Here is a 25,410-nt window from a genome sequence, read left to right on the forward strand (position 1 = left end):
TTCATATAATAAAAATGAAGGTTATTGTAACTACTTTATTTATCAGCATCTAACATAATAAAAACGCAAAGTAGGAATATTATCCTTGATATGAAATTTTACGGCCGTTATATTGAAACAACATCTGATGAATGTAACTGTTTCTACCTTTCTTAGTATTTTTATCTCATAAGTCAAGCAATGAGCACAGATTTCACTCATGTCTCGGTATGATAAGAGTTTAGAAAACGATGGCTGAGTTTTCTTATCTATTGAAAGTAAGGGACAAGATACTCGTCTTTCTGAGATTGGAGCACAAGCTGAAAAGAAAATCTAAGAAAAATGCCTTATCTTCTGAAGTATGCGTTTTATCAAGGAAAATTTAAGCTGAAATGAAACTATAAGTTCCTTGAGTAAGAGTATATTAATAATACTGTTGAATCGTTACCTAGTCTCAGGATAATAGTCTATCAATATTTCTAAAATCTCCATAGAGGAAACAAAAGCAGTTGATACCGTACAATAATTAGATTTTGATGATCTTCAAATTGTTACGTTATTATCAATTAATTATTTCACATGAATGATAAAGGAGTGGAACATCTTGTAAGGATTAAATATGTAATCATTCTTCCTATCTGCATTAATATTGTAAGATTTTGTTTGTTAACCAGTTATCCTATCATTTTGTCTTTACTTCCCCTTCTACTTTTGTCGGCGCCTATCAGAATGCAAATTAGTTAACTGAAGCACAGAGTTGTTAATTTTGAGACAAAGAGCTTGTGGCATCGATCGCTAACAATCTCGCTGCTATTTTTCCCAGCGTCTGAATCACTTAAATTGACTTTAATCTTGCTAGCTGTAATTATCCGGTAAAGTCTAGAACCTGAGCCAAAGCTTGTAGGAGAGCTTGTATGTTTAATATTTAAATTTTACATCAATTTTGTTTCTATCATTTTCGCAAGCTGAGGAACTTATTTTCTGGTATTACATAAGTTGTGTAACTGTTAGGCTGGCTAGATAATAAAAAGGTTTATTCTTCTGGCTTGGCGTTGCGTTACTTAGAGGTAAAGATGGGGGCGATAAGCCACTTGATTGTCTTCATGGATCTAGAGATAAACATTAAAGCAGTTACGATCCCTACAACCTAAAGGAAATCGACCCGATGCAACTTTTAATATATTTTCTCACAACCAGTCTAAAAGGCTTTAATCGAATCGATGCTTTAGTCTAAAGGACTTTAATCAGCCTAAAGGGCCACATAGCTTTAATCGAATCATCTAATATAGATTTTAATTGCATCGACTAAAGCTCAATTATGGTGTTCTTATGTACCAGTTATTTATACACTTTTAGAATAATTTTAATGGAAGAGTGGAAGAAATTCTAAAAGTCTTCTAAAAGAACTTGGCAGTTGCTGATCATTTTAAACTTTAGCCAAAACCTCAAGTAGTTAAACATCATCCTGTTTAAAAAAGGCACACGTTATAAGGTATTTTTCCGCCTTCTTAGCGTGCCTTCGTGGTGTAGTGGTCAACACGCTGGGCGCTGGGCGCGTATTCCAGAGGTCCTTGGTTCGATTCCCGGAGAGGGCGTTTCTCATTTTTCATGTCCCCTGCTTCCAAATAACGTAATGTGTCTACAATGTTAGTAAGTTTCGGATCAAAGGCCGTACTTCTGTTCCCCACAAACCCCCCTTGGGGGTTGACTCAGGCGAAAGCCTGGGAAGTACTGGTTAGGATCTGTACCTAGGCAGTCTCAACCACGGAGGCATAATAACAGACTTCGCAGAAGGCCTGAGGGCTCTCAGAAGAGTAAGGCTTGGCGGGGACCGTACTGGTACTGTCTTGACTGCCCTTGTTCTGTGGGGTCGCCGCAACATGGTTGATTGATTAAGGGTGGGGCGGCACTTAATCCCGTTTGGCACCATAGAGGTCGCATTAGGTCGGGAGCCGTCTCGTTCCAACAGAGTTGTTCCTCACAAAATAAATAAAAAATAAAAATTCTTAATCTTTATTAAAAAAGCATGTGAAAATCACGGAATTAATATTCATAAATATAAAATAAGCAATAATGTTCACATTAGGGATAAAAATGTCTAAATATTGTTTTAACAGAAAAAATCAGAAAAGGAGTATCCGAATATCATACATCGTTTTACAACTACTTCAAAAATATAAAATCGCTTGTCTCAAGAAAAGAGAATCCTGGAAAAAACATTTGCTAAAATGTATTGAAATATCTCTGCATAAATAATAAAAAATTAATACCAAATACTGAAATCTTTAAAAGCATAATTTTTTCGTCATTTTCCTAGGCATATTGATGAACGTATATCCTATGATATGCGTTCAAACTGTTGAACTCTACAAAATCATATAGCCAGAAAAAAATCGACATATTGTGTGACTGTTGATGCAGCATCGATATATTTAAATGACTATATAGAGACATTAGGTTATTTTTATGCGGGAGACTTGAAAAATGAGCAATGCCTTACCCGGTATTCTAACCTGGACCTCCCGAATACGCAACGAGTTTGCTAACCGTTACACCACGAAGACATGCCGGAAGGAGGCAGAAAAAGCCTTATAACTGTAATAAAAAGATCAAGTTTTTATTGTAAAGAGAGAAGAAGTGGTGTGCAAATTTCGTATCAAGAATTCACAGAAAGTTTCATTAAAATATTTATGACTAACTCGAGAAGCACGATGATGTAGTAATGACGTAGCAATCTCGTCGCGTATGATGTTGCAAAGACGTCGTACTATGTTGCCTCTAAGATGCCCAGATGTCTGCAAAATTCCACGCTATTAGTATCGTCGCAAAGACGTCGATTTGACATCTTTGCCTTCTTCCCTTTTACGCAAAGACTCATTTTCGCGTCTTTATACGGCACATTATCGTCGCAAAAACGTAGTACGTTAGGTTCTAACACGTGGTATAGTGACGTTTCAGTGATTCCGTATTTTTTTCGGAATCTATCTTTTTTTGCGACACTCACTGTGATTATTTAAATATTTTATTCACTATTTTTATAAATTTTGACATATATCTTACTTGTTATTCGAATATCTGAATAAAGCGCAGATTTGATATAAAATTACATATTTTACCAAACTGTTCATTAGATAAGAATGGTTTATAAGATATAAATTTATATAAATAAAGACCTCAGTCATGTTCAGATCTTTTAGCATACAATATAATTAACCTAATAATTTAAGTATCATTTTTTTATATATATAAAACTTAGTTTAGAAAACAGATTTCCTATGAGTCCTCTTTCTTTCAACAATCTGTTATGAAATTTAAATTTTGTAAATTAAATATAAATGTTAAATTTGAAGTTTTGTCTACAGGTTTATATAAAAATATTCACTTGTTAAACCAAATGTATAGTAAAATATCATTATTTATCTCTGCTGAACATACTTTGCTTTGTTTGTACATGTTGAGTATTAAATAATTTTCATTTGAAACAATATTTTAACTGTTATTCAAATTACCTGACCTTTTCTTCCACATTTTCTCACTATATGAATTATCTATACCACCGGTTTTCAAACTTTTGACTAACGCGTATCATCTAAACAAAAATTGAAAACCTTTAGTACCACCACTACAAAGTACTACTACCACCACCACTCTTGAGCAAAGCTCAGATCGCATAAATTTACGAGTATTAGAGAAAAAACTCGGTCAGGATGTTGGGCTTTTAATTTTTGAATTTAATAGTTAAAAATACTTTGCTTCTTTGCGTACCACCTATTTTTCTCTTGCGTACCACCAGTTGAGAACCCCTGATCTATACCATTCATTATTTTAATTATCTGCTTCTATGAGAACTTTATATAAATTGTAAATTTTTATCCTTTTTAAGGTGTACCAGAATTTCATTAATTAATGGCACATAAAAAATATCCCTTTGATAACCCAAAATAATCGAATTCCAAAATTTTTGTTATTAATTTCTGTAACTTATATCGACATATCGTACCATATAAGTAACAGTGTTAGCTAAGAAGGAAAAAGGACTTTCCAGTTCTGTTTCCTCCTTTTGTAGGTACACTGCAGAACAGTAGAAGGGGGGATAGAGACCTGCCCCTTTTTTTTGCGCAGTGTACGCTCCTAAATCTTCTTAACAGGAATGTTACGGAAAATATGTAACAGATAATTCTCTTTTATTGAATTTTAATGAGAAGGAATAACATTTAATTGAATTGAATAAGTTCCATTGAATTTTATTGTGAAGAAATAACATTTAAGCGCTGTAATGGAAAACGCTTTATGCTTTGATTTATGAAGATTTCCACATGCCGGAAATGAAAAATATGAAATATGTATGGGTATTTATGCATGTGCTTCCAAAAAGCATCTGCCTTTAACAAAATACGTAAATATTTATTAAATTATTTAGAAATATATTTGAAATGAAGGATTTATTCATTCATAAATAACCGTGAAAGTTACTGTGAAGAAATCTAATTATTAAATGTATCTAAATTTATAATGATTATAAATATTATCTAAATATATAATAAATAACCTTAACATTGAATTGTAAACATAAACTGACATTCTGTTGACAAATACGTTATAAAACTATTTAAGCAAGAATTGTTCGCACTGGAAAGCCATCTGTTAAAAGGTATTGTAAAGCAATTTCTATGAGATGCGTATTTAAGAAAGTAATAAAGAAGTGGTGTGGTGTATTTAATTATGGCAAAGCACACTAGGGCTATCTGCCTAAGGGGAGGGATGCCTTCGTGGAGGACTTTCTAAGGGAAACTGGCTCGTATACACGTTACACATGGGGAAAACCACGAAAACGCCCATGTAGCCAGCCCGTTCGCGGGATTCGAACCTCGGACCAAACTACCAGTGTTCAGCGACTTTACCGCTCGGCCGCTGGTGGGCCAAGTAATAAAGAAGAGTTTTGGAATATGTATTGTTGAAATTAAGGATAAAAAAATCTAATAAGTATAATTAAAAGAATTATTCCCCTTACATTTTATAATAAACCAGTTACAAGTTTTAAATAATATTTAAAAAAAAATCCTTACTGTATTCCCTTTCAGAAATATTCAGAGAAAGTTAAGTACTATTTAAAGTATTTCGCTATTAAATTAAAATGTGCTCTAATTTGAAATGGACTGAATAGAGCATTAATTATAAACTGACTTATAATTTTCAATTTAAAAGATGCCTTAGAAGCTAAAAACTCATGCCGTGTTTGAGAAACTATTTTAGGAAGAAGCTCTATAACTAGAAAAGAAATAATGCATAATTTTAATAATACAATAAACTTTGATCTTAATTTTTGTAATCCTTAACCGAATCAAATCGAATTACCTTAAATTTTTTTCTAATGTAATTAACAAAAACTTGTGAAAATATTTCAAATTAAACCATTCTGAGCAAACTGTTCTGTGAAAAATAGTGCATTTAATTCCGTTCAGAAAGAAATGTTGTTTAAAAATGTATTGGTAAAAGTATATTTTAGGGTACCCCTTGGCGATTTTTGGCGGTATATGGATACCGAATTTGTGCAATTCTTTGACTTATTTTGGCTTGCGTAACGGACATTTTTGGGGCAAAAAAACGCCGCTATACAAAGCCAAAATAACAAGACAAAGAATTGCACAAACTCGGTATCCATGTACACAACGACCTATTTTCACTTAAAAAAACATCCCAGAATTGCATAAAAATGGCATTGCGCCCTCTCTTGACTTTATCCATGTACACATCGACCTATTTTTACTTGAAAAAAATCCGAGAATTTCACAAACTAGACTTCGCGCACTCCCTTGGGCTGATCTTTGGAATATAATAACAGGTAGTTTGGCGACATTTTGGAGGCGATAAAGGTTACTACCTAGGACTTTGGTAATAATGTGAGAAGTACTGTTCCGATTACGCATTATTTTGTGTGAGGGAAATGAGAGATTATGAGATATGTCATGTGACATTAATGGACGAATTATATTTCTTTAATCGGAAAAGAGAGTTAATTCGGAAAAATTATTTTGTATTAAGCTTCATTGTGTGTTGTGTGAAATAGTGTTGATTAATTTTCGGATTGCATGGCACTATGTAAAGTGAATTCTAAATTTTTAATGCGCTTATCTGATAATAATAATAAGTTGAGATTGTGTGAAAGGAAGGATATTACAGTTAAGTTTAAATGGCGGTGCAAGAAATCTGGTGAAAATGGACATTTTGTGAAACGGTGTGTAAGGAAGGGTACTTGGTTTGCTGAAAGTAGTTTGAGTATAGGTGAAATTTTATTAATTTCTTATTACTTGGTGAATAGACTTCCAGTTGACTACTGGATTTCGGATTTAGAAATTAGCAGTAGTACTGCAGCCACGTAATGAAGATTCTGAAGAAGATTAGGTAAGTTAGTATTTTTAATCCTTTGAGGATATTATTTTTATGCATTGTTCTAAATGTAAGTATTAATGTAATAATGAATGTAAGTTCTAAATGTGAGTAAATAAATTAATGTGGGGCTGATCTTTGGAATATGGTAACTGGTAGTTTGGCGACATTTTTGGAGGCGATAAAGGTTACTACCTAGAACTTTGGTTATAATGTGAGAAGTACTCAGTTCCGATTACGCATTATTTTGTGTGAGGGAAATGAGATATGTCATGTGACATTAATGGACGAATTACAGTTCTTTAATCGGAAAAGGGGGGAAATCGGGAAAAATCTGGAAATTTTGTATTTAGCTTTATTCTGTGTTGTGTGAAACAGTGTTCGTTAATTTTTGAATCCCATGGCCCTAACTAAAGTGAATTCGAAATGGGTATTTAGTGGGATTGAAAGGGGTAGTAATAAGTGTTTTTTTAAGGTTGTGCGAGATAGAAGTAAAGATGTTTTATTAAGTTATTTATTTTACTTGGTACCTTGCTGTAAACTATAAGTATGATTTTAAAGATCCTGAAACAGGCGCACATACGCTTGCTTTTTATTTAGCGGAGGAAATAAGAAAAGTTTATCGGAAATGTAATCAAGATTCTGAAGAAGATTAGGTAAGTTAGTAATTTAAATTATTTGAGGATATTATTTTTATGCATTGTTCTAAATGTAAGGAATAAATAAAATAATATGGTATTATTGGGAAATTGTTATTAGCAATGATTTTTATATTTTAAGTAGTGTTTTTGAATTTAATTATATTTTAATTAAATGATAGTTATTTTGTGAATTATATGTTTGTAGGAATTTGGTATACGTTAGAGTGGAAGTAAACGTGCATGGAAATAATTTAAATATTTGACACTAAGTATTTGTGACCGTTTGTAATGTTTGCGGTATGAATTAGTTGGTGACGTTTGTAATATAATAGATAATGTAAAGGTAAACGTTTTTGGATATTTTATTTATTTTATACGCGGAAATGTTCATATTTGGAAAGGGTATATACTTTTTCGCGATCAGGTTATTTCATATATGTTCTTTTTACCGGGTTTAAAGATTCAGAAAATTGTCATGCATTTTCGTGAAATTTTTCTAATTTATGAGAAAAAAGCAGTGTACATGGATATAGTGAAGAGTGTGCGCAATGCCATTTCTGTGCAATTCTGGGATGTTTTTTTAAGTAAAAATAAGTCGACGTGTACATGGTTTATGTGTATGTGTTATTCTGAAAAACGCGCAAGGAGTTTGCTATTGTGCACTTTTTCCCAATTTTGCAGGGAATATTTGTCATGATTAAGCAGTTTTGTTAGATAAAATTTCTAGCATAAGTGTAATTCGTCTAGTAGATTGATGGAAAAAATGTTCAGTAATTAAAAAGAAAAGAAACATGTCTTTACTTCGTGAAGACAAAATGGCGGCGGGAAAAAAAAATAGAGGGTTGCTGTAGCAGAGTTGGTCGCCAAATTTTCGCCAAAAAATCGCCAAGTTACCATAATCCAAAGATCAACCCTCCCTTGACTTCGTCCATGTACACATCGAACTATATTCACTTAAAAAGTCAAAGAAGCAAAACAAAAAAATACATAATCTGAATAAAATGTATTTTAAATCAAACAATGAAATAACATAAAAAAAAAGGAAATTCGTCTTAGCACTACACAAAGGAAATATCCACTTACCTTATTTACGAATTTATGCGTCTTCAGTCAAACACAATTACTTAACAGCATCCATATACTTCCCAAAATTATTTGAACTAGCATCTGTATACTGGCGTCGCCACATAAATTCCCAAAAATAAGAATAAAAATATCCTCCGTTCGAAAGTATCCGATATTCGACCCTTCGCATTTTCTTCCTCCTAACAGGACACTTAATAATGGCTACTAAGTAAACCTTCATTTACACACCAGTCAATTAATGCTTTTTTTTCCTTTCGTTCCAAATCCTACAGAAACTTCAAATTGATCTTACCACATTCAGCCAATGTATCGTGTAAACCACAAAATAACAACGTACTTTTCCATCGCACACAAACCCTTACCCAAAATCCAACACACAGTTTCAAAATTTTTTCCCATGATTCAAATTCACCGCAACCAATTACGTCATAATAGGGTTTCCACAGCATTCAACTACTCAGCTTGTCATAAATGAGACACCAACTTGGCGATAAATGAAGCAACAATTTGGCGATAAATAAAACAACAATTTGGCGATAAATGAAACAACAATTTGGCGATAATACAAGGGGTACCCTAAAGTCAACTCTAACCAATGTATTCTTTTCATATACTTAGGACTCTGAAGTATTGTAGAAAAAGAAAATATATACATTTATAGGCATATTTACGACTTAATTACAAAATATTTACATCCGATCGTGTCAAAACCCATTGAACTCAATGGTAAATTACCCAATGTTTTGGTCACCAAAGAAGGGATCGCCAGTGCTTCAAAGCAGGGTATGGGGAAACCGGTTTAGGGCCACTCCATCTAACTTCCTACCTCCATGTTGAAACTGGAGGAAAAGGAGTGATAACGTAGTCATCTTGACACTGCTGCTATTCGCAGCAAAGAAATAAACGTTTTAAATCTGGGAAATAATAATTTAAAAAAATAATACAAAAAAGGCTTAAAAATGTGCGTGAAAATATAGCTTTAATTTAGAAGAGAAGATATTATTACTTTAAGTATTTATAACATTTAACCCTTTGCGACACCTAAAAATTTCCTTCTGTAGGCACAGAAAAATTGAATGAAAAAGGATTTATAAGTTACTATAGGTTACTCTGAACCTTCTTTATTTGTACTAGATGGCAGCACAACACAAACTAGTTCACATATTTTAGCCATGTTTAGTTTTTAAAGACCCTCATTTTTCAAAGAAATATTCCAGATTTTTTTTTTTTTTTAGGATATGAAGGGAATTGTTTGAAAAAGAAATTTCTATGTCATTTTTTGGGCTGTATGCTAATCTCATTATTCTATATTAGTTATTAGTTTTAAATTTTTACCTTGAAATCTTGTTTAAAATCGAACGGCGAACATCAGGTGTGGCCAAAGTGGAATCACTAAGAGACTAAATCAAGACAAAACAACTATATCTTTGTTTCTCTGCATTCCTCCGATCATCTCATTGACAATAGAAAGGTAGGTCCACATCTGTGTTTCATTTCCTGTTTTTCTCTTTTTTGTTTCTCTCTCTTTTTTTTTTTTTTTTTTTTTTTTTTTTTTTTGAGGGGAGGTTTGGTTATTACTTAAGAAATTGTTGGGGTGATTTTCTGAAGGTAAGAGGTAATTTTTATCAGCTGTTTGGTTTTTCACTAGAGCAGTTCTCTTTTTCTCTTTCTCTTTCGTTCAAAGACGTTTTGTTAGCGTTACGTTTGATAGTTTTGCGTTGTAGACGTTTATTTAATTTTATTTTATAGTTTATAATTTCTAATTGTACATGTAATATTAGTTTATTTTTTCGGATTTTTAATTATTTTACGGATCCCGGTACATGTGCAAAACATGAAATATTGGGTTGTGCTTTTTTAAAGGTGGGTCACTCTCTTCGAAAAGTACCACCATGAAAAAAATAGACGAAAGTGTAACTATGAAATGTAAATAATGTAAATGTCATATACCCAAGTTACCTTTTTTCCATTCATACGCATGTAATTATCATATAACCAAGATAAGCTGTTTATGGGAGATGTAGAGCAGTAGGCCTTCCTGTGGCACACCCTGGGTAATGCTAAATTTGCTACGGTATTCGGAATATAATGTTTTTTAATCGTAGGCAAAATCTCTTACCCTTTTACGCGCTTCCCAGCAATGCTTGTTTCAGCACTCTTTTCGAAGCTCTATTCATTCAGTGTGCCCGCTTCGGGCACACCCACAGAATTAAAACGATAAGTGCTATCTTCACAAAATTTTATCTCTGTACTTCTCTAGGCCTGATTAGACTGCGTACTTTTTTTTTTGTCAAATTCCAACTTTAAAAGGTAGCTTGCTGGAAAAGGTTAGAGTTGTGGCGTTCCGACAGATACTTCAACTTCTATTCATGAGATGGCGCCACGTGTAAAATCCAGTTCTTAATCGGAGCAGCAAAGCGACATCTTTACTCACTCAGACTTCTCGTCACACAACTGTACGCGAAGGTAGCATGAACTGTGTTCCGAGCTCTGTGTTGATCTCTGCAATGTAATTTAAATTGTAATTTAGTATTTAATATATTCTTTTGTTATAGGAGATTGTCTACTCTTATTTTCTTTAATTATATCATGCATTAAGCACACACGACCACCAAAGTGGTGACCTTTTGACTGAGCACGCTACTGACACTGGATTTTCAACGACCCTAAGCCACGAGCATCCAAGGCATTCTGAAGAACTGACTAAAAATAACAACGAATATGGACATTAAACGTATGCTACAACGTACCCCTTCAATTATTTCTAGAAGTATTGATATATATTGCTTGTGTTTTTTCAAAGTCGTGCATATCATCGCAAGGAGCTTCAGCAAATCATCAATGTGATCTGTTCCGTTCCGCTGACTTCGCCAGTCGTGCAATAATTCTTCGATCATTCAACGACAAATGTGCTACAACAGTGATTTTCGCTAAATGTGCCACATCAGTAACTTTTGTGCAACGTGCTACGGCAAAATTCTTTTCTCAGTGTTCGAAAGTAGTGAATTGTTTTCCCATGTGCTACAGGAGTGACTTCCTTTTTCCTTCGAAAGTGCCTTTCATTGTGAAGTGGTGATATTGTGTGTGCGCAATACAAAATGAACGCATCATTTTTTCTCAAATAAGGGTTTCTTTTCAAATGCATTTCGGTGAAATATTATTTGTGTGTGTAATTGCTGACCCTGTATTATTTGTGTGTGTATCGTTACGTAAATTTTTTCTGCATGGTTAAAATATTTATTGTTATCATGGTAAAATATCAATACTGTATCCTCATGCTACAATATTTGTGCTGATAAGTGTTTATTAATTAAAGTGAAAATTATCTATCAGTATGCCCGACGATATTCCACCAGAGCCACAAATCACACGCGTTGCGGTGAAGCCACCGCCTTTCTGGAAAAATAATCCTTCATTGTGGTTCGCTCAGATCGAAGCACAATTTTCTATCGCTCGCATTAGTGAGGATTCTACAAAATTCAACCATGTAGTTGCAGCAATTGAGTCTGATATTCTGAATTCAGTGCATGACTTAATTCTCAAACCACCTGATTGTGATAAATACTCCAAACTGAAACAGCGGCTCATTGAAACCTATTCAGAAAGTGAATCTTCAAAAATACGTACTTTACTACAAGGACTTGAACTTGGAGATCAGCGACCTTCATACTTGCTGTCACGAATGCGTGATCTGGCAGGAAGCCATTTTAGTGACGACTTGTTGAAGTCACTATGGCTTTCGCGTCTCCCTAATAACATACAAATAATTCTCGCTGCTTCCAATGAAGGTCTAACCCGTTTAGCAGCAATGGCTGACAAAATTAATGAACTTGTTACTCCAGCTTATGTCAGTGCTGCTAATGCTGCACCTTCCAGTTCATCCCTCGAACAAAAAGTGGCTGAATTGACCAAAAAAGTATCTGAACTCTCTACAAGTCTTCATGCTTCACGGAGATACAATCGATCAAATCAGGGCCCACGTAATAAATTTCGTGCTCGAAGCAGGAATCGATCTCGTCATAATACTCGAACGCAGTACAAAGAACCCACAAGTGGCATATGTTTTTATCATATGAATTTTGGCTCTCAAGCTCGCAAGTGTGCCCCTCCATGCACTTTTGTACAAGCGGGAAACTAAATGGGCGGTCTTCTGCTGGCCAACAGAATGTCCGCCACATCGACAGAATAGTACTGGCTGATCGTTCAACTCAGTTATGTTTTCTAGTAGATACTGGAGCTGACATATCAGTGCTCCCGAGAACTAAAACAAATGCTCACCAACTTAATAAACTTGTACTGTATGCAGCCAATGGTACCCAAATTGCAACCTACGGCACCAAACTATTGACACTTGATTTAAACTTGCGCCGGACTTTCAACTGGCCTTTTATTATTGCGGATGTAACTCAAGCAATTATTGGTGTCGACTTCTTGACACATTTCCACCTTCTAGTGGATGTCAAGAATAATTGCTTAATTGATGCTACAACTCAGCTGACATCACAGGGCCAAGCTTCTCACGTATCAAACGTACCTACCAACATAAGTGTTTTATCGGGCAGCACACGGTTTCATCGGTTATTAGCAGAATTCCCTGACATTTTAAACCCATCCAAATCAGGGCAGCATACTCATCAGCCAGAAGTGTATCATCACATTGAAACACATGGCCCACCTGTATTTTCCAAGCCTCGTCGTCTTTCTCCAGAGATGCTAAAAGCTGCTCGCAAAGAATTTGAATTCATGCTAGCACAGGGAACCATTCGCCCATCTAAAAGTCCATGGGCCAGTCCACTTCACATGGTTAAAAAGTCTAATGGTGACTGGCGGCCGTGTGGAGATTATCGTCGACTTAATGCCGTCACAGTCCCTGACAGATATCCAGTCCCACATATCCAAGACTGTACCCATCTTTTTCATGGAACAAACATATTTTCTACCCTCGATCTTGCCAGAGCATATCATCAGATCCCAGTGCATGCTGAAGATGTGCCTAAGACCGCAGTGACTACACCATTTGGTCTCTTTGAGTACTTATATATGCCATTTGGCCTTCGCAATGCTGGCCAAACATTTCAGCGTTTCATACACCAAGTACTGTCTGGTCTCGATTTCTGCATCCCATATTTTGATGATATCCTGGTTGCATCTACAGATGCGGAAGAACATTTTAAACATCTGCGTCAGATTTTCACTCGCCTTAAAGATCATGGATTAAAACTAAATCCATCCAAATGTGTACTTGGTCAACCCTCAGTTTCCTTTCTTGGATGTCTTATTACCCAGAATAGAGTCAAACCTTTACGGGAAAGAGTCAAAGCAATTAACGACCTACCCCAGCCCAAAACCATCTCTGAACTGAAGCGTTTTCTAGCAATGTTAAATTTCTACCGACGCTTTCTGCCAAATGCCGCAAAAACACAAGCCTGCCTACATGGGTTTCTGAAGAATAGCAAAAAAAAAAAAACGATCAACGAGCTGTCCCTTGGACTGAATCTGCATCTGCAGCATTCGTGCAATGCAAACACGATCTGGCAAATGCAGCCACACTTTCTTATCACTCACCTAGTGATCAGCTCTCTATAATGGTAGATGCATCTGACACGGCCATAGGAGCAGTGCTTCAAGCCCATACCACTAAAGGACTTTCCCCAATGGCATTCTTTTCCAGAAAACTCACTACTGCAGAAAGGAAATACAGCACATATGACAGGGAGCTACTTGCTGTGTACTGTGCTGTTAAATACTTCCGGCACAACTTGGAAGGACACGACTTCATCATTTTCACCGATCATCGACCATTAACCTTCGCTTTTAGAAAAAACTCTGACTCATGTTCTCCTCGTCAGCTTCGACATCTGGATTTCATCGCCCAGTTTAGTACAGATATCAGATATGTCTCTGGTACTGATAATTGTGTCGCTGATGCCTTGTCTCGGGTAAACAATATCAACCTCACTACCCCAGATTTCTCTGAAATTGCAAAAGCCCAATTGCATGATGAGGAACTCAAGAACCTAATCTCAAATCCACAAACCTCCCTTCAGTTACAACCGCTGCCCATTGATCCAACGCTTAAAATTTACTGTGACATAGAGAACAATAGAATACGTCCCTATATTCCTGTCAATTTTAGACGTGAAGTGTTTAATGCCTTGCACAATTTGGCACATCCTGGAATCCGTGCCACCAAAAAGCTGATCGCAGACAGATTTGTCTGGCCAGCAATGAATCAAGACATCACAGAATGGACTCGTTCATGTATTAGATGTCAACGGTGTAAAGTATCCCGTCACACTCACAGCCCCATTCAACAATTTAACCTTCCAGCAAGACGCTTTGATCATGTGCACTTGGACTTGGTTGGCCAATTGCCTCCTTCAAATGGTTACACTTACCTCCTCACTTGTATTGATCGGTACACAAGATGGCCTGAAGCCATTCCTATTGAAAATATATCCGCTGAAACTGTAGCTCGAGCATTCATCTCCCAGTGGCTTTCAAGATTTGGCATGCCTACCACCATCACTACTGACCAAGGCCGACAATTTCAATGTCACTTGTTCGCATCCCTCACCTCCCTTCTTGGCATTCGCCATATTCGCACAACACCATACCATCCATCTGGAAATGGGATGGTGGAACGCTTTCACCGATCTCTCAAACAAGGTCTGAAGTGCCACAGTAGCACACATTGGACAGAAGCCTTACCCCTAGTCTTGCTTGGTCTTCGCACAGCATTCAAAGAAGACATTGGTAGCACTTGTGCTGAAATGTTATATGGTGCAACCCTCCGTCTGCCAGGTGAATTCTTTCACCCAGAATCTACTCCAGTTATCGACCCTCCAACATTCCTTCAACGTTTACGTGAGACCATGAGCAATATCTCGCCAACCCCAGCATCTTCGCATAACCAGCCAAGCTATTTTGTACATCCTGCGCTTGAGACATCTTCGCACGTATTCGTGCGCAACGATGCAATTAAGCCAACTTTAACACCTTCATATGATGGTCCATTCAAAGTTGTCAAACGAACACCGAAACATTTCACCATCATCTGCAATGGTAAACAATCAGTGATTGGAATCGATCGTCTCAAACCAGCATTTCTAATGCAAGATCCAACAACTTCCTCATCAACATCACTCCCGGAAGAAAGCTTACATCCCGTTAAAGAGCAACCTAAAACTACCAGATCTGGAAGAAAGGTTAAATTTAACTCAAAGTACTTATAACGTACCGATGGTACTTGGGGGGGGAGTACTGTGGCGTTCCGACAGATACTTCAACTTCTATTCATGAGATGGCGCCACGTGTAAAATCCAGTTCTTAATCGGAGCAGCAAAGCGACATCTTTACTCACTCAGACTTCTCGTCACACAACTGTACGCGAAGGTAGCATGAACTGTGTTCCGAGCTCTGTGTTGATCTCTGCAATGTAATTTAAATTGTAATTTAGTATTTAATATATTCTTTTGTTATAGGAGATTGTCTACTCTTATTTTCTTTAATTATATCATGCATTAAGCACACACGACCACCAAAGAGTTAATAATACTTATTTATCAGTTTTAAAATAAAAGATAAAATACGCTGTTTTCTTAAAACTTGCAGGTTTTTCCCCGTTTTTTAAAGTTAGCCCCCCCAAAAAAGTATTTTTTTAAATAAATACAAGATCATTTTCGTAATTTTGTCAAAACAACTTTGCTCACAGTATCTAAAGAAAATTGCTTAATCTTTCAAAAGAGGTGCAAAGGAGGAAGATTTTTTTTTATACGAAATTATTTTGACGTTTTATACGATTGCTGAGTTAGCTATGTTTTTGTTCTTTTTTCAAATTACCAACGCTTTCTTGTTTATTTTTACTGTGCATTCAGCAATATTAACATCGTCATTTGCGAGTTCTATTTTAAAATCATTCGTATTTGATTTATTATTTCTATCATCAGTTTCGTAATCGGCCTCAAAATTAATTTTCTTTATTTAATTCGTGTAGTTTTTCTAAAGCACTCTGCATTAGTTTTCTTTTGTCAGCACAGTATTTGATTTTAACAGTTTGTTTTGCGGCAATCAAAGCAAACGATTTTTCATAACATCTTCAGAATCACTGCATAGAAAACGTTCGCTACAAATTATTGCGTTCTTCACATTGATTTTTAGAATACTGAATCCTGTCTTCGACACATGTACCCATTTTTTTCGCCAAAAGCAAATTGTCCTTCAGAAAAATATAGGGTAAGAAGACATATTACATAAACAATACTTTACAACAGTGGTCTCAAACTTACCTTGCACACGGGCCAATGCACAATTTAAAAGCAGATGACGGGCAGCAAATAAATATATATATATATATATTGCGCCAACAGAAAGGTGCAAATGTTCATTAGGACACGTCTTCGGTCCAAAGTGAGCAAACGCGGCAAAATTAAAGGGGATAATGCTACATGTTATTGTGTAGATTTTATGTTAATTAACAAGTTATTATGAGGAACTTTTACTTTAATTACTTCTTCCTGTAGTTCTCACCAGAATTCAAATTAGTAGCTTGTCTGCTTAACTGAAGTTTTAGATGTTTTAAAGCCCGTCTCCACGAGCAGACTAGAATCTCTGAACAAGCATCTCTGTAAGTCTGTGGCGTTTGCTTCAATCCTTCTATGCAGGGAAACATTTGAGTTTTTTATTTTGAAGAGGATTATATATATATATATATATATATATATGTAGGCTGCCTGAGAAGTTTCCGACTTAACAAAGAAAAATTATATTCTTTCTCCAAAAATAACTTTATTTTTCGACGTAGTCTCCTTATAAGGCTATATATTTCTTCCAGCAATGCTTCTATCCTTTTATCCCGCCTACATAACATGTGGAATCTTTCTCTGTAATATCTCCTCATTTGTGTAAAATCTTTGACCTCCAAGACCTTCTTTTAAGATTTGGGAACAAAAAATTGGAAAATAGGGTGGGTGGTCAAGCAGTTCAAATAATTAATTCATATATTTTTCGCTATTGCAACCGTTGAGGTACGAGATGGGCATTGTCTTGGTGAAACAATTTTTTTTTCAAATGTGACCATTTTGCCGTAATTTCTGCCTTTAGCTTGTCAAGTAACGTTGTATAGTATGCTCCGGTGATGGTTTTCCCTTTTCAAGATAATCTATTGAGACAATTCCATTACTGTCCTAGAAAAGTGTTGATATCACTTTCCCAGCAGAAGGAACCGTTTTTGCCATTTTTGGAGCCGATTCTCCCTTTGCAGTCCATTGCAATGACTGTGTTTATGTTTCTGGGCTGCAATGATGAATCCAAGTATCCTCTAAATACTTGAAAAGTGGATTAATAGTCCAAAGAAACTCCGTATTTATTGCGCCAACAGAACGGTGCAAATGTTCATTCAGACACGTTTTCGGTCCAAAGTGAGCAAATGCGGAACCCATCGTGCAGCCAGCTTGCGCATATCTAAATCTTTGTTCAATACATGGCAAACCCGTTCTTTGACATGCTAATAACCTCTGCTGTCTCTCTAACTTTGATTCGATGGTCATCAGCACCATTTGGTCGATTTTAGCATTGTATTCTTCAGTGGTTGCAGTTTTTGGCCGTCCTGAAGTTCATCATCATCCATGCTGGTACGCTCAGGTTTGAATTTAGCTGCCCAAAATTTCATAGTAGTAAATGATCGTGCAGAGTCCCCGTACACTGTGTCCAACTCCAACCAAGTAGGCGTATTACCTTTCAAAAACAGGTATCTAATGACAGTACGATACTAGAATTTTTTCATTTTTGCCAAAGCGGTCACATCAACTCACAAAAGTAATTGTCAAACAAAAATTTCGCTTTCAAAATAGCCGAAAATTTGATTGGTAGTTATCAAGTGATACCCAAACAATCCCCTTCACTTCAGTTGATTTGAGTTAAGATTTATATATTGACGTCAGAAATTTTTCAGACAGCCCTCGTAGTGCTGCCGCCCCGGGCGGTACAACTTAGGAGCGAGAACTTTTTGGAGGCTTCTTTAAGTAGAATTTAGGAGTGGCAGAGATATTCCCGGGTGACAAAATACATAGTGTCGCCCTTGATACCCTAATCACGTTTTTTTATTTTTTCGACTTCGAACTGGCGAACTAGCCACGAATTTGACTACCCATAACAGTAATTTAAGTAGCTGTTTTACCTACAGCACCATTTCTTGCATTCATGTATTATGTTTGCATACAGATGTTTTCGCAATCACTATTACGTAATTAATTATACATGGTATGCAATTCAGGTTTCCCAGAAGGAATCAATAACTCAGGCTTTCGCTGTGTTAACTGATATCAATTGTTTAGATAGTGCTAATAATGGTATACATCATGCACTACGTACAGTGCACTCCTACAACATGTAGTACATTCCACGCACTTCACTCGACTCCACATGTTACATCCTTGCTAAAAAAATCACCTTAAACTTTATTTGAAGACACGCATTGCTCAGTAACATATGGGGGGGGGAATACTTAATGTTGTAGAATATGTTATTCAATATGATTCACAAGAATAAAGTAAAGTTAAATTAAATTTAATAATTCTCTTGCGCCATTGCTGTAAGGAAGGGAATTTGAATTTAACAAATATTCTCTATTCGTATAAAGTTAATTTTAATTTAAATAATGAAATTTTAATTGCAAAGATTTAAAGTTTAAATTAACTTTAAATTAGCTTTGTACCAATAGAGAATATTTATTATTCAATATGATGTAATTTTTGTGGATGTCATGACTTCATTTTACATTGCACAGCAGGTACTGCTTCACTGCACAGCAAGTAGCATTAAACAACCAGTTAGCTGGTTGGCACTTGATAATAAGCAAACACATCCTCTCTAGAACACTGATCCCTAGGTCTTCAGTTAAAAGGACTGGTGGTGACTGGTGAAAGAAAACGGGGACACCTAACATAGGTTAGCAGGTGTATATCCCATCCCCTTTCCAAACCTGCCGAACGAAGGACAAGACAAAGTAATAGAAATCAACGTGTCTCAGAATATGCATGAGGTTCATCCATGCTCGAAATGTATCTCTTCTTTCCCGGTTTAGAGGTTACTTAATGCAGTGGTATTCAAAGTAGGGTACACGAAATTCGAGGGTAAGACAAAGAGGTAAGCTCATGATCACTTGCGAGCGTATAATTGTATACATCACGTGGGTGCGAGTATAACTTATTGATCACTGTCTGGTTTCAAAAGCGTCTGAGGAGCTCAACATCATAAATGCACCGGCTTTAAAGCGCATGAATATTGCACTGTATTATATTATACAGGATGAATCTAAATCGTTTTTGCAAAATAAGAGGCTGATTGTACCCACCCAACGAGCAATAATTACAGTGGAACGTAGGGTCGCTTTCCACTCTGAGTAGAAGAAAAGAGTAAAGTTGAAACGGTTTTAGCATGAACAAGTCATCGCCTCTGACATCATTTTGTGCCTGCCTACGTAGCATAACTCCTAAGCAAGATGACTTGATCGCTAGTGCACTGGCGTCTATCTCAGAGGTTCCGGGTTCGAATCCCGATGTAGGCAGGGATCCACTTTAAGCAGTAGGTCCCGGTCTACATAGCCCTCATGTGCTGACATGACCGTAGTGCGACAAACCAAACCGTATGCAAATTTCCACTGAGAACAAGCAGCATAATTTGCCTTTAGTAGGTTCCGTAGAAAGCCAATCACATCAAACATTGTCCTTTAAAAACGGCGCAATATTAAACGCTTTAAAGTATTACCTTGATAACATTGTCCGAAACGTTGCGTGAAAGCATTGACGGAGTACACAAATGAGGAATTGGTAGATATGCACCTGAAATACGGTGAAGCAAATGGGAATGGATGCGAAGCACGAAAGTTGTACGAGCAGCGTCCAATGCCTCGTATTCCAAACCATCAGCCTTCAGCAGTGCTGACTGATGACTGCGAGAAGCCGGTTCATTTCCCATCTCAGAAAGCAATGCAGAACGTTTGCGAAATGTCTGAACTCCAGAAATGGAACAGCGAGTCTTGGAAAGAATTGCAGCAGCTCCTTCCACAAGTACGCGAGCGGTGGCATACGAAATAGATATTTCTTAGAAAGCTGTGTTGCATATTTTACGCTAGGAATGCTTGCACCCTGTTATCTGCAAAAGGCTCAATACCGCTAAAGTGCGAAAATCAGTTCAGATTAACTAGGGTGATCCGTTAAATTGCGGAAAATTGTTTCATTTACCAAATTACCTAGGTAATCTATAAATTACCTAAATAATCTGCATGTTACTTACTAGGCAATCGTTAATGTGAAAATAAGATCTTTGCTGGGAAAACAGCAGCGTTTCTGTACGCTTCAAACAGCTGCCACTGACACTTTTAAAACTGTTGATCGGACAGGGTTTCAGAAAATAGTTACTGCAAATTTAATTGCACCCTAAACAGGTGTGCTTGTCGCCAAATCCAGCTGCTTTTCAAGTGTCACCAATCTTTAGATTGCTGTAATAAGTGAGTATAATTTTATCATATGTTTTGCAAATTCATTTCCTTAATTGTAATAATATTCTAAACCACTTTATTCTTTATATTATAGTTTTTTAATTGATTGATGATAGAATGCTAATTTAAGAGAACAGAAATGTTGCTGTTGTTCCAGCAAAGATTTTATTTTCAGTCTAACGAGCACCTTGTAGGGAATGTGCAGATTAGCGAGTTTCTAGTTGGTAAGATGCAAAGTGGAAGAAGAGGGAAAGAAAATGAGAAAAACAATCCTTTGGGGGGAAACTTTAACGATACAGAAGTCGTTAATGTGTACATTACTTAGGTAAAATACCGAAAACTCTTCATTCCTCCCTTTAACATAGCAAATCAATTAATCTACAGATTAGCTAGGGTAATGTGCACATTAACGACTTTGACACTTTAGCGATAACATTTACATCAAGATGATTATACCCGCTGAGCAGACTTTGTGCAGTGGATGCCTGGGATGAGGAATAACGATCCACGATTTCTTGCACTAGTATTATTTAGTGATGAGACAACATTCAGCAGAGAAGACATTTTCATCCTTCACAATCAACACGTTTGGCCTGACAGCAGTCACCACTGCACTACCCCTCGTAAACACCAGCAGAAATTTTCGGTGATACCATCTCTTCTTGAAATAACTTTCATCTTCTTGATCAACTTAGCTTCTTACCAATTTATTTCAGACTATTCCACTCCCCATCGAGAGAGAGCCATTTGGTTTATGCTCAATGGAGCCTCAGTATACTTTTCCAGCACGGTTCGAGACTTCTTGAATCCAACATACCCGCACGATGGATCGGATGTGTCGGATCCGTGGCTTGATCTCCTTCCTCACCGGACCTCAACCCACTGGACTTTTTCTTCTGGAAGCACATGAAATCTTTACTGCTCGAAATACCTGCTGACTTGACTGAAGATGTCGCAGCAAAAATCGTTGGTGCCGCAGACAAAATTAACACAACACCAGGAATCTTCGAGAGGGTGAGCCAGTCATCCGTTTGCCGGTGTGAACTGTGCAACAACACGCGTGGCAGCCGCTTTGAGCAACTAATATGAGTTTTTCCCTGATCAATAACTCAGATTGTGTGACTTTTGGTATCGTTCATTCCTTTTTCTAAAACTGTTGGGCTCACCAGCGGAGGAGCGGTAAAATCGCTGAGCACTGGTACTCCCAACCTGAGTCCGACTCCAAGTGAACAAGCTTGCTGCATGACAGGTTTCGTGGTTTTTTCCGTGTGTAACGTGTATATGAACCAATTTCCCTTAGAAAGTCCTCCATGAAGGCATTCCTCCCCTTAGGCAGATAGCCCGAGCGTGCTTTGCCATAATACGTTAAACCAAACCAAACCCAACAGTGTTGTAAGTTCATGTTGGAATTCTAATTTTAGTCTTTAATTTTAATTTAATTCTAATTAATTCAAATTTCTGTCTCTAAGAGTGGAATGCGATCCTCCATGATAATTATTGTTCATCTGGATTGGTACTATCACCCCTCTTATTTCTATTAGCATGATTTATAATCACCCTGTCGCATGTTATATAAATAGGATTCAACTGATGATTATTTTTCGGTACGCGATCAAAAAAATTTGGAGAACGCTGACCTAAAGGAATCGTTGCATTTTGTAATTCTGAGTATGGTCTTTCGATGACTGGTTTTCCCTTTTCACTGCTAGCAATCTTCGATAAACTGCCACAATGCTTAGGACAACTTAATTGTGATAAGCCCTTAGGTCTTGCCAGACCATCTGACCGACGCAACATACCAACTCTTCTTGAAATAACTCTCATCTTCTTGATCAACTTAGCTTCTTACCAGTTTATTTGAGACTATTCCACTTCCCCTCGAGAGAGAGCCATTTGGTTTATGCTCAATGGAGCCCACCAGCGGCCGAGCGATAAAGTCGCTGAACACTGGTAAGTCGGTCCGAGGTTTGAATCCCGCGAACGGGCTCGCTGCATGGGCGTTTTCGTGGTTTTCCCATGTATAACGTGTATACGAGCAAGTTTCCCTTAGAAAGTCCTCCACGAAGGCATCCCTCCCCTTAGACAGATAGCCCTCGAGGCTTTGCCATAATCACACACACACGCTCAATGGAGCCTCAGTATACTTTTTCAGCACGGCCCGAGACTTCTTGAATGCTACATACCCGCACGATGGATCGGATGTGTCGGACCTATAGCTTGATCTCCTTACTCACTGGACCTCAACCCACTGGACGTCTTCTTCTTGGAGCATATGAAATCTTTACTGTTCGAAATACCTGAGTAAATAATAATTGAGTATTTCTTAAGTCGACATTCTTACTCTCTTTTGCTCCATGCTACTGCATACGCAAGAAATGATCATCGTTCACGGAGGTCTCTCCAGTTATTAGTTTTCCGACCATCAACTGTATCTCACAGTCTGTAATATACCCTTAAGCTCTGAATATACCTCTTAAGCGAATGAATATATTTGATGTAATATCATTGAGACAAGTAAGCATTCATCGCTTTACGCAGTTTCTTTGGACCTAAGTCCAAATTTGTCACAGCGTTACTGTTAGGATTTCGAATGCAGTGGAAGTTGCAGCGCTTGATGTGAAAGTTGTAGTGCTCAGTCGAAAGAACAGAGTTAGAGTTCGAAACATGTTTATTTAGGCCTATGACTGGAACGACATGAAAACGAGTCATTTACGAGATTGCAATGCAAGAAAATTTCAGAGCTCAGAGTCGACTTAATGCGAGCAATAACTTTGGGTTACGAAAAATGAAATTTATGGATTTTATAACAACTTCGGGAAACCAGTGAAGACTTTGTTACTTCCTTCTGTTTAACACTGAGTATGTTATCGATTGTCCAGAGTTTTAAAGATCTGAGGTTATGTCATACATACGTAAAATCGCATTCACAAGTAATTTTATAAATGCCCCATGAATGAAGGTCTGGTATTCTGTCTTTTATAGCTGAGAACTAAATTTTGTTGACAGTTTACCTGTCACTGATTACTCTTTGCATTTAATGGTTTTTCAAACTTATTCAGTGTCTAAAGTATTACTAATACTTTCTCTATTTTTAAGTGAATGATTTTTAATTTTTAAAGTCTAATGTATCTCAAAAGTTTCTAGTTTTGGCGAATTTAGTGTGCCTTTTGAGTTCCATGCCCACAGGTTAAAGTCAGGCTTGTACGCAGTATTTATAAAAGTGAATACCTTTAATAGGAACAGATGAATTTTATTGTTTTGTTAGGAAATTAGGAGATTTTATCACTCTGTGTTGGTTGCATTTAAGATTCTAATACGTTAAAAGAAAAAAAGGCAAAGCAAATTTTCAACCCAAACTCTGTTCCAAAAATTTTGTGAAGAGGTTTCCCTCGACTGATCAATTCTTTTAAATGAAAAATAAAGATTTTAAAATCTTTTTTTAGTTTTTCTTAGTTTAGACTTGAAGAACATGTGAGGTTTACTGAAAAGCGTAAGATAGATTTCAAGAGCTTTTCCACATTATCTTAAGATAAAATTATTACATTTGGTTGCGTAACCTATTCTATATTCGTAACCTGTTTCTACATTCTATTATGTGAAGCTTTCATAAAGCGTTCTAAAATTTAATTATTTTATAAACATTTTCAGTTATAAATATAGTCATGATAACTGAAAAATTTCCTGAACAATGTAAATGAAAATTTTAAATAATTTTCAGTTTAATTTGAAAATGTATGACATAGTGCCTTCATTAAACTTTAAATACATTAGAAATTATAATTCCTTTCAGTCAACTATTAAATGAATAATAAACTATTACCAGTAATAACATTACATTCAGTACCTTCCTGTACTTCCCGTAAATGTTCATCGTATGTGTGTCTTATATGCGTGTCAAAATACCCATAAATATTGCCGACTCGTGTTATAGGCACATAATGTGAAATTTTGTAATAAAAGAATGCCTAAAAGCAATTATAACAGCGGTTGGATTCAGAAAGAAATTTCCATTTGTCAGTGTTAATAAAACTAATTAATTATTCAAAAAGTACGTTAAAATACTCAGCCCCCTTTTTTTTATTTAACGTTACCTGTACTGACATACAGTGCTATAACTAAAAGTCTGCAATGGAAAAGTTAAATTTCATGAATAATGCTTAGAACGAAATCTGAATTATTAACAAAAGGATTTTTAAAAAACGTTCTAAATATTACCTGTCATTGATGGCTCTGTTGTATGAGCTGTCGCTAATGCTACTGCAAAGAATATCCCAATTTTTATCCAGCATGAAAAATAATGCATATTCTATCAATCATGAAACGTCCTTGCTAAAAATAAAAACATCAGGTCTACAAAACATCGTGTGTGAACTCTAATAACTTAAAAACTAACTCAGCTAATAAGTATGGGTTTTGTCAACCGCGGTATGTTGCTGATGAAATGGACATGGTTGCGCGTTATCAGCTGTGATCAAAGTCTGTGTTAGGTTTGCAGGTAAAGTGTGGTTTGTGTTTTCGCGTTCACAGCACATTTTTGTCCTTGCTCCCACATTTGGCGCCGAGTCGCAAGTAACCGAAGGCTTATTTACTTGGAGATAATTATGAATATGAGATATGTCCCTGACAGTTACAGGTGTCAAAACAGTAGCACGACTTAAGTCGTAGGCAAGAATAATAATGAGACAAAATCATTCTTTTCCTTATTTATGTTTGTAGATGCTTTTTCATGCTTTTACAAGCAGCAACAAGGCATAAAACATCGGGAAATATTCCGACATGAATTTTGCTAGGAATTATGTTATTATATATTGAATTAAA

The 25,410-nt window shown here is 36.3% G+C and overlaps 1 protein-coding gene across 1 annotated transcript in view; it reads right to left on the reverse strand.

The window, feature by feature from the left end:
- LOC118184625 (adhesion G protein-coupled receptor L3-like) overlaps nucleotides 1–25,044 on the reverse strand; it is a 137,119-nt gene extending 112,075 nt beyond the window's left edge. The window contains exon 1 of the mRNA XM_085809931.1: nucleotides 24,808–25,044. Coding sequence (XP_085666057.1) covers nucleotides 24,808–24,895 — 88 coding nt within the window. The 5' untranslated portion in view covers nucleotides 24,896–25,044. The remainder of the gene's footprint in view (nucleotides 1–24,807) is intronic.
- Between the last annotated feature and the right edge of the window lie 366 nt (nucleotides 25,045–25,410).

The sequence above is a fragment of the Stegodyphus dumicola genome, chromosome X2, assembly GCF_044657685.1.
Source record: "Stegodyphus dumicola isolate Sdum_Otavi_A_Nest chromosome X2, ASM4465768v1".
Taxonomy (NCBI): Eukaryota; Metazoa; Arthropoda; class Arachnida; order Araneae; family Eresidae; genus Stegodyphus; species Stegodyphus dumicola.